At 42.9% G+C, this 11,013-nt stretch overlaps 1 protein-coding gene across 1 annotated transcript in view; it reads right to left on the bottom strand.

The window, feature by feature from the left end:
- Window positions 1-1,104: 1,104 nt before the first annotated feature.
- gramd4a (GRAM domain containing 4a) overlaps window positions 1,105-11,013 on the bottom strand; it is a 109,689-nt gene continuing 99,780 nt past the window's right edge. Inside the window, exons 14-20 of the mRNA XM_083655541.1 lie at window positions 10,200-10,354; window positions 7,407-7,424; window positions 6,117-6,261; window positions 5,163-5,256; window positions 3,656-3,746; window positions 2,956-3,024; window positions 1,105-2,286 (exon numbers count right to left, since the gene is read on the bottom strand). Of these exons, the coding sequence (XP_083511667.1) occupies window positions 2,176-2,286; window positions 2,956-3,024; window positions 3,656-3,746; window positions 5,163-5,256; window positions 6,117-6,261; window positions 7,407-7,424; window positions 10,200-10,354 (683 nt within the window). The 3' untranslated portion in view covers window positions 1,105-2,175. The remainder of the gene's footprint in view (window positions 2,287-2,955; window positions 3,025-3,655; window positions 3,747-5,162; window positions 5,257-6,116; window positions 6,262-7,406; window positions 7,425-10,199; window positions 10,355-11,013) is intronic.

Genomic DNA, 11,013 nt, shown 5'->3' with positions numbered 1-11,013 from the left:
CATTACATTTCCAAAGACTCATAATTAAGGCTATAGCCTAATGCTGCAGTGTGCACAGAATGTGTGGATGGCAGGATAAACCAGCTCAAGATTGGAGAAGTTTAACACCGTTAATTCAATTTCAATTTCATTGGAATTTAGTCTATGCATCATGTGTGGACTCCCATTTGTACCACTGATGTGGCAGTCCCCATTACACTTACATTATACTGTAATATATAGTTTTTGTCTGTATCAAAAGAGCGCAGTAAAATGTATAGGTATTAAAAATGGTTTTACTTAAGAATCGTGAGACAGAATCGTGATCTCAATTCTAAGCAAGAAAATCGAGATTTTATCCCTAAAATGAGTCTATTATTTATAGACTCATTTTATCCAAAATCGTGCAGCCCTAGTCTAACATGAAATACCACAAGGGAGAACGCCTTAAACGACATAACCGGCAGCTTTTAATTCTGTCCTGAAATTGTTTGCAAACGGTGAACATGGATTCCAACTAAATAGCGAGTGTTCAAGCCTTGTTCACTGTGCCGTAAATGTCAGCAATTCCAGTTACAGCTTCAACAATAAAGTGCAGGGGGAATACCGTTGATGGGGAATTGAAAAAATATACAGACTGTGCCTTTAAGAAATAAACTTGCTCTATGTTCTCCACTGTGTCAGGACCAGTAAAGCCCAGTTACTCCTCCCATAGGCTGTTACCAAACAGCTCCAGGACCAGTAAAGCCCAGTTACTCCTTCCATAGGCTGTTATTAAACAGCTCCAGGACCAGTAAAGCCCAGTTACTCCTTCCATAGGCTGTTATTAAACAGCTCCAGGACCAGTAAAGCCCAGTTACTCCTTCCATAGGCTGTTATTAAACAGCTCCAGGACCAGTAAAGCCCAGTTACTCCTTCCATAGGCTGTTACCAAACAGCTCCAGGACCAGTAAAGCCCAGTTACTCCTTCCATAGGCTGTTACCAAAAAGAAAAGACAAAAGTAAGATTTCGAAAGAAAGGCATTTTGAAAACATTTCACTACACACGTTTCACATACACACACTCACAAACACCAAAGCGGATGCTGTAGCATACATTTTCTGAGATCGTCAACACACCTAAAACTAACCGCCGCCGCCACTGAAACATGTTTTGCTTCTAAAAATAAAAATAAAAAAAAGAAATAGAAAAGAAGAGAAGATCAAGAAGTTATGCAGCAGCAATGTAAACTAACAAAGGCTCATATCAGTCAAATGGAGATTTGACTTCTTCACAGCTAATCTAGACATCAAAGAAAAACAATTAACACTCGCACATGTACGCTCCTATACTTTCACATAGGGCTTTTGTCAAAAAACACCAGCCTGCTTACCTGACGTTGCCAGACGGGGGCGGTAGCCTTCGAGTTAACTGTGACAAGACTCCGATGTAAATGTTTATTTTTCCGGTTATTTATCATATTGGTTCTCATGGATGTCTTGAAGCTGAGCCAACTGTCATTATGAAATCTTCAACTTGTTTATGGCCAGGCTGAGAGGCGGGGCTTCTTCAAATCCCCACCCCCTTCCAAAATCGGGATTACTCCACTAACTGAAGAAGCAAGAGAAACTTGACACACTTAAGACCTTGATTCCTGCCCGCAAACACACACACACGCACTCACACACACACACACACACACACACACACACACGCACGCACGCACGCACGCACGCACACACAAACCCACACTACAGTATATGTGCACCATAAACATATACACATCTGGAAAAACAAGTTAGTCAGGAGAGTAGGCAGCTAGTTAGTTGGTCAGTCAGGTGGGAGAGGAGAGCCAGCCTCCTCAGCGTCCATTTTGCTGACTGATAAAAAGCACACTCGTCCTCTCACTGCCTCCCTCTGTCAGAACCAGTGAAAAGATTCCGCGCATCGTCTGACACCCGGGACGATTCACCTGTGTGTGATGGAACTAATCCCCACTAAGCCATGGAGCGGACACACCCACATACCCCCTCTGTCACGGCCAAAACATGGAATCCACCAATCAAAGCCGCACGACGACCGCCGATGAGGAAGCTGATGCCCAATCACAAGAGGTGGTGTTTTGAATGTTATCATCCAGTTGGGTTGAAAACTCAGGAGGCTCTCACCGCAGAACGCAGCCCCGGGCCAGGGGCTCTGTTGGTGGGACAGGCAGGTTAGGCCTCTGGGCTGGCCGGCGGCTTGGTCGTGGTCATGATCTTCATGTACTGGGTGAAGATGGCCTCGAAGGCCTCGTCTCTGTGGATCATGGCACCGAACACCAACGGCTGGAGGAGGCAGAAACAATGAGTATCTACAGCTTTTCTCTGTTCCCTATGTACAGTATTTGTATGCACTTGTATACGACCCCTGGGTTGAGTAATCTGTATCAATTATGTTTGGATATGCTTCACCCTGAGAGGTGCTGATTGCCCCACCCACACCAGCCACCCATAGAGCCTATTAGCCTATGATTGGCAGTTTATATATATGGGTGGGTGTCAGTCACCAAACATTTCTGACCTGAAGAAGATCCAATAGGATCGAAACGTTGTCCATTCTTGTGTCTCAATAAACTATACGGCATGGAGTAAGTGTGCAGGCTCTACCTTTTTTCATTTATCTACAGCTTAAGACATTAAAGGTGAGCTTTTAATGTTATGTACTATGTATGTCTAAATCTACTACATACATGTGAAGTTGCCTAGTCTAGCTTTAAATGCATGACATACTTTATACAGTATGAATGATTTCACACAGGCCATTTGAAAAACACCTCCACATGAGGTCAAGTGTGGATTAGGCTATGGTTGAAATGCAAAACATCTGGAGGTACTGAATCTGATTGAATTAATTCTGCTAATCCCTGCTGGATTAATCAAAAAGGAAACGCCCTATGAACCTAAAGGAGTACAAACAATTTCTTAGTTTGCACTGTACGTCTCCCCATGCTGTACCTTCTGAGTGGAGGGAGTGGCTATGGAGATGCCCATCCCGCTTCCTGGTAAGACTGACAGCACCTTGTACTGTGGAGGAGCCAAGAAAACAGAAGTGGGTCAATATTTATATATTCAACTTGATTCATTGTCATACAATGTATGACAGCTGATCCCTGCAGATTGTTTCATGTATGACATACATGAAACGATCTGATTCAATGGAAAATTCAATACCAATTTGTCATTTCTGCAAATTAAACTGCAATTATTGATTTATTTTGACAGCATACAAATTGATGTATGAATACAGATTGGCTAATTAAAATCAAGTCTGCCAATAATATTCTTTGGATATAATTAGCTGCATGAGTGTCTCTCAAGCCACACTGTCTCTTCTACAGTACAGTCTATGAATGCATCATATACAGTCTGTACTTAGCGCCCACAGAGCTTCATGGTCAAAGGAAGTTGGGGGGAAAAAAACAGCTTCAGACCGGAGGAAGTTCAAACTGATGCAGATGATTGGAGAAATGTGAGGCGCGACATCTGCTCGTATTTATCCAATCACCTGCCTTTAGGCGAGACATCCTCCTATCATCGTTCATGATCTTCCATGAGTAAGATTGAAGTTTACCTTCTGTATGTCAGTGATGTCAGTTTACCTTCTGTATGTCAGTGATGTCAGTTTACCTTCTGTATGTCAGTGATGTCAGTTTACCTTCTGTATGTCAGTGATGTCCACCAGTTTGATCACCTTATTCTTCTTAGAGGCGCTGGCTTTGGAGCTGGAGCTCTCAAAGCAGAGGTAACTGGCAGAGAGAGAGGGAGAGGGAGAGAGAGAGAGGCAGAGAGAGAGAGGGAGAGGGAGAGAGGCAGAGAGAGAGAGGCAGAGAGAGAGAGGGAGAGGGAGAGAGAGAGGCAGAGAGAGGGAGAGAGCGAGAGAGAGAGGTGTTGCATTAAGAGTGTCAAGAGCCGTATCAATAACCTGTTAAAAACACAGTCCCATTAGTCTAAATCAGGCGTTCTCAACCTTTTGTAACTTAACACCCACTTCTGATTGTTAAAACTTTTCCAAATAAATGGGGGGGGGGGACATAACATGACATGACTATGCTGTGTTATGCCACTGTCAGCTGGGTGGTGATATTCAAACATAACTGGTAATTGAAATTATGGATTTTAATTTTATGTTTTTAGTTTTTTTGTTTTTAGGGACAACAGTAGACTACGGGAAGAAAGAAATGTGAGAATAACATATTTTCACTGCATGTAGAACACTGTGTCTTTAGGATCCTGGAGCTCTTAAACCACATGTCAACGACATAGGTAGTTGAGGTTGGTTGTTTCATTCAGATATCTTACAGTAATGTGAAAGGTCAAGGGACCCGTTTGAAAATAGTCATGCCCATTTTACCTTTGTCAAAAACTTTGCTGACTTTGGAGCCATTTTACCCCCGGCCGCTTCCCAGTGAGCTAGCATGACATCACATGCGTATCTGGATGTCTGCGTTTCTGCCAATACCAGAAGCTGAAGAAGTGGAATTGCTGCCCACCCAGGCCCGGTTCTACGGGGGTGCAAAAGCATGCATTGCACCCTTATTTTAATTGTCTGCATGCTCAGTTGAAAAGTAAAAAAAAAAAAAAAAAAAAGATTTTTTTTTTTTTTTAATAAATGCTACAGCTGCACACTTACTGTTTAAACTTGAATTATAGTTGTTGTTTTTCTTTGTTCTTTGATGTGATTTTATGGCTTTTTGGCACCTATATGTAACCTTTTAAGGTTGAGATAATTGAATTATCATTATATGGTCCAAATATTTCAGTAAAGCACTTGAAACACTTGAAATATTCTTGCTTGGGTGGTATCATTCTACTTGAAATGATGGTCAAATGCATTATTTTTAGTAAAATAACATGTCAAATTTTTCGGGCGGCCGGCCTTCGGCCGGCCACCCGAGTGGGCCCGGCCTTCGGCCGGGCATCTGCACCCTTTCCTATCTAGGATGCACCCCTAGTCATCTTGTTCTGGAACCGGCCCTGTGCCCACCAATCTTCTGAGCTTGAAAATATTTAATGGACCACTAGAGGGCGGTCGCGGCCCGTCTAAATTATACACTGTTCCTTCTCTCTCCTCCACCGTTCAGAGTGAAGCAGGCTTTGTCCCTCTCTCCAGTCAGAGAGTTAAGGATCAAAGATGCTCTACTGAGATAAGATGTCCCACTTACTTCTCAGTGGCGTAGAGCACTCCGTTCCTGATGTAGTCGGTGGGCATCTTCCTGTCTCTGTTGATCAGGCAGCACCTCCAGCCGTTCTCACACACTGAGAGCACACAGCACACCACATGCTTCTCAATACTAGTGGCACACAAGTGATACAACACCTTCAAAACCGAAACTGGTGGCAGATCAACTAAATACAGTATGTGGACTTTCTTTTGCTAATTTGCTCTGAGAGAAAATCAATAGTATTATTTGTTGTTCTTGTTATTTGTGTTTGCATATTCTAATATACTGTACTGTACTGTACTGTACTGTACCTATACTCTTTTTCAGCAACAGCCTGCTTCATTACACCTGGGGACTTCCCAGTACAGCCATTTTCCCCATTGTTGGCCAATCAGAAGCTCCACTAGAAAAGCTGGGGGTGAAGTGCCTTGCTCAAGGGCATGAGGGCACTGAGGAAGGGAAGAGCTTTTCGTATTCTCTTTCCTTTCCCATCTTACATTTATCATCAAATGTCCAGACATCAAATGTCTGGAATTCTGTTCTATGCCGTGGAGTGAATGGGCCGATTTGAAATTGAAACTAAAAATATATTTAATTGTGGCACACGCATGTAGGAAAATGTAAAACAATAACAATAACAACAACAACAAAACAAAAATAATAAATAAATAAATAAATAAATAAATAAATAAATAAATAAATAAATAAATAAATAAATAAAATAAATTAAAAAATTAAAAAAATCACAGTGGAATTGTCCTTTAAGTAGAGAGTGGCAGAGGTAGAGACGGTGGAATAGAACGATGTATAAGCCTCGAGACAACTGAGACATGAACTGTGCAAAGGGGTGTGAAACTCAATAGGAGGGAAGTGGTTCTAACGTTTCGTAATCTCAGCGCAAATTAATACAGGGCCATAATAGGGTATTCTTTCTGCTGCAGTGAGCCGGCTCACCCGCCAGAGGGCGCTCTGACTCTGGCAGGCCGAAGATCTCGTGGAAGGCTCCCTTCTTGGTGCTGTGGGAGCGACCGGTCTCCTCCTCCCTGCTCACCCCGCACGGGACAGTGGCAAGGCTGCTGCGAGAAACCACCGGCGGGACCTGGAGACCAACACAAGAGAGAGAGAGCAATATTTAACATGCTGTTCCTTCACATGTATACACCATTCACTTCCCTCCAATCCCACTATGCCTCTCCCAAGCTAGCGGCCGGGGACGGAAGGCAAAATAATGACAGATCCTCAGCGTTCACTATGACATCATGAGGCAAAATAATGACAGATCCTCAGCGTTCACTATGACATCATGTGCTTCTCTGACTGTGCAGCTTTGCAAACACTTCTCCAGAGCAGCTCAGGTGTGTCGTGCAAAGCAGAGAGCGAAGCCGCCACTCAGTCAACATCCATATCATTACAGTTGGGTAGGCATGAAAGTATTTGTTAGTTTGTGAAAATATGAGACTGCAAATATGAAAATGAATATGTAAGTAAAAAAAAAAGTAAAAACATAAAATCATCAAAAGATAAAAAAGAAGTAAATATTATCTGTTCACTATTGTTAGAACAGGTAAAATACTCGGAGTTGCAGACAAAACAAAATCATGGAAAGTATACTTTTGTTAAAAATATAATAAAAAAATCTTTCTACCCTGATTTATTTAGGCTGAAGTCATCATTTTATTGTTTAATTCTTTTGAGATATATTTGTTTCTTTTTTGTTTAAATTCAACCTTTCCTACAGGGCAAAAACAATTAAAAGAAAAAACTAACAGCAATGACTCAATGGGGATAACTACTACATACAGCAGGGGAAAGGGAGGGTTTAGTGAGCTCATGTTAAATTACTATCATCAAGGGTCTATTCTATGCACATTTCAACTAATTAATTAGTGTGGTTCAAATGAACAAAACACACTGTTAATTCTCAGTGTGTCTATGACAATGGATTCAAAATGTCTGCTGTATGAGTATTAATGATCAAATTTAATATCTGGACAGGACCAGTTCATTCAAACGTTCACTTCAACATGATGGATTATGAAGTTACAGGATGCGGCCAATTATGACATTTTGATCCATTTTGTGCACAAACACTGACGGTCAATCCCGTGTCACGAGGTGTGTCACAGACCGCGCGCACGCGTGCCCACGCCCGCACACACACGCACACACACACGCTTTGAAGTCAGCTGGCGGCACACCCAGGCACTAGTAGAGGAACCGAGGGGAACACACCGGAGTCCCTACCTTCTCACTGCCAGAGAGCTGAGAGAGAGAGAGATGACAGAGTACACCTGTGACACACACGCATACAGTATACATTTTACACACACACACACACACACACACACACACACACACACACACACACACACACACACACACACACACACACACACACACACACACACACACACACACACACACACACACACACACCAGTGTTTCCCACATAGACTTTACTTGGGCGGCCGCCCAGGTATATTATTATGTATATATAAGAAAAGAAGAAATACATGTATATAATTATATGATTGTATTTGATGTTTCAGGTCTATACATTATATTATGATTAGTAGTACTGTATGAATAAAGGACTCAGAGGTTGATATGCCGTTCACTTCCTTTAGTTTCTTTACGTCTGCATGCATTGTGCATTTTCTTTTCTAAATAAAGCCCCAGGATGCTGCCACTAAAATAACAGCAGTTCAAAGTTGTATTTGTCTCATGCCAAGGTACAATGTACAGTAAGCCAAGCAGTGAAATGAGGGTCGGACTGGCAGCAGGGCAGACCGTGCAAAAATTTTAAATAAAATAAAATAATGATAACGACATTCGATATTGTGAAAAATATCACAGCAAATATTGCGATATTCAATATTATTGAAAATTGGCCCAAGGCACTCACCCCTCCCATTTATACAAACCATATATACAAACCAACACAAGTAGATTTGAATTCTGTGGGAAACACTGCACACACACATCAATCTACACACAGTGGTACACAGAGACACAGACATCCTGGTATCCACACAGCAAGGACAGACATGACAGTGAGTGGATTTAAGGTATTAATATTGTCAATAATAATGTGAGAATGCTTTTTATTTTCTCCCCTCCACAGGGAGGTCGGAGGTCAGGGTCCCAGGACCTCAGTGTCTTGCTCCAGGACACTTCAGCAGGACGGATGCTTGCTGACATGGGGGGTTGAACCCGGTGCTCGAGTTGAAGGACGCTCTCTCTAAACCACTAGGCCAACTTGTCGCCCCAATATGAACATTGTGAATAATATGGAGAGGTAAATCCAGTCTTCTTGGACAGATCTGGGTTGATCGTACTTACTGAAAAGTAGGTGAAATGGAAGCTATTAAGAGAGCGTGATGCATTTCTAAACTGAATAGACATTGTCAGCTTCTGCCAAAAACCAACTGTTGGTTCAGGTTAACTGAGCCCACTGTTCTCAAGCTAGGGATCAAAACAACACGCTTTACTGTGTCACAGTAACCTACATTTGCTCCAGCAGACAACTGACTATTAGCTGGAACTTGACTTTACCCATGATGACTTGTGTCATCAGGTTGCTCTCTTTCTCTGGCCCAATTGTTGTATACTGCTATTCATATATTTAGCCATTATTTATTCTCCAGTGCCAGCTGTGGTTGCTGCTAGGAGATTTGTGATGTGACCGCACAGCCTCTGTATAAGCGCGGCTTGAGCTTTTCAGGTTAGCATTGGGGAGAGCTGGAATAGAAATGTATCCTTGGATAGGTCCCAGACTAAGCTGTGTGTCAGTCACTATCCACTCGTTCAACTAGAGTAGACACTCGGCACTTTTGCCCAGCTTTCGTTGCAAAAAGTGGCTGAATGGGCAAAAAAATCCATTGCAGAACCAATCCAAAGTTCTCGCTGCTGTTCTAGCAAATGTCTTGATAGAGAAGTCCCCAGACCATTGGTAGGCGGAGATCTCCAATTGTTTGGCTACGCAAGTCTAAGCTGTGTTGGATCTGTGTGTGTGTGTGTGTGTGTGTGTGTGTGTGTGTGTGTGTGTGTGTGTGTGGGAATAGTAAGAGAGAAGACAATGAAGGTTAAAGTCGAGCTGAACCCAAAAATGACTTTTCTTTTCTTTTAGTTCAAATACGTGGGTATTCAGTGCACCTATTTAATAATGTATGCCAAAAAAAAATCACAAAAATCTAATTTCTTTAGTTCTTCACACTTTTTCACATCAAAAGTTCATTTTTCAAGATTTCATTCATAACAGTAATCTACAGTTTGCTGACGTCACCTAGTACTATCAAATTTCTACCCCATTTCAACCAATCATATCACGACATGGCAGCTGTCAATCAAATCTTCATTTCAGCATAATTTTCTCTTCCAAGTGAAGGAGAAAATGGCGCCTAGTGCCTGTAATCTAGCCCATAAACTAACTACTAACTTGGCCAATTGTATGTAACATACAAAATAAAGCAAGCGGTAATGTCTAAGAAAGCAAAGAAATGTAACTGTCTCTTAAACTCGCATTCCAGGAATATTGTATTTACCGCAATAGCGTAACTGGCGCGTGCCTCAGAGATCCTGGTTGTCAGGGGTCGCCCCTCGGAGATTCCAGGCCGATGGGCTGCACTCTCCGCTCCGCAACACAAAGGCAGCTGGGTGCCTGCAGCTCGCCTAGCTCCACTCAGCCACTAACCTCGCGTCAGCAGGCTCTTCCCGAGAGCGCCACAACACGCTGAATCCCACTCGATTTGGGGGCAGAACACGCCAGGATTTTCCAAAGCCCAATTCAGTCCGCAGAATTGTCAAATACAATCATCAACATGCTACTATGACCCGCCTCTCAACCTGTCATCTCAGACGAGTTATGTTTTCAGTCTGAAACGGACTGCGACCCACGCGCCACTTGGGCTCCGTTGGCTTCATTTCGACTTTAAAGACAGCAAGACACTGACAGAGATAAATTGTAATATAGTGTATGTACTGTATGCGTGTGCATGCGTGTGTGTGTGTGTGTGCGTGTGCGTGCGTGCCCCTCACCCGTCGCGACACGGTGGTGTTGATCCTCTCTTTGAGTTGCGGGTCAGTGGGAAGGCTGTTCCACACAATGTAGGGTGTGTCATACTTGTCCCGTAGCTTAGGACAGCTCTTAAACAAGAAGTCTATGATGAAGAACTTAATACCAGCATATAAACCTGGAGAGAGAGGAGAGAGTGCAGAGAGAGACACAGAGAGAGAGAGTGCAGAGAGAGAGAGGAGAGAATGCAGAGAGAGAGAGAGAAAGAGAGAGGGAGGAAGTGCAGAGTGTAAGAGAGTGCAGAGAGACAGAGAGAGAGAGATAGGTGGAGAAGTGGGAGAGAAAGATGGAGTGTCGAGTGAGAAGAGGAGACAGGAAGAGAAAAAACAGAGATGGGAGGTGGGACAGAAAGAGAAAAGCAAAAAGAGAGAGGGTATCAAACATCTTGTATGGCAACACTTTGACCAAAAAGATGTTGAAACGGCGATAAAGCCAGATTCTATTCACCTCCTCTTTTCCACTGCCACACCATCTTACTTTTCAGTACTTCCCATTTCTCCACTCAATGCCTTTCAAAGTCAGGTATCAGTATCGTTCATGGTGCTCGATCACATCATGTTTCCTTTCAAATATCCTTCACGTCATGTCAGTCTCTTTTACATATTGCAGCGATGCAGAATGCCATTGCATCTCTTTTACATACTATAGGCAGTTTGGCTCAATTCCGGCTCGCTAGCGCCTGCCCTGCGTCACTCACTGATGACATCACAATTGCTCGAGTGATCAGTCATTGTGACATCATCAGTGACATCCCAATTGCTCGAGATCGCGGACCAA

The sequence above is a fragment of the Poromitra crassiceps genome, assembly GCF_964638095.1.
Source record: "Poromitra crassiceps genome assembly, chromosome: 2".
Taxonomy (NCBI): domain Eukaryota; kingdom Metazoa; phylum Chordata; class Actinopteri; order Beryciformes; family Melamphaidae; genus Poromitra; species Poromitra crassiceps.
Note: the sequence above shows the minus strand (reverse complement) of the source record. Positions and strands in the feature narration are given on the sequence as shown.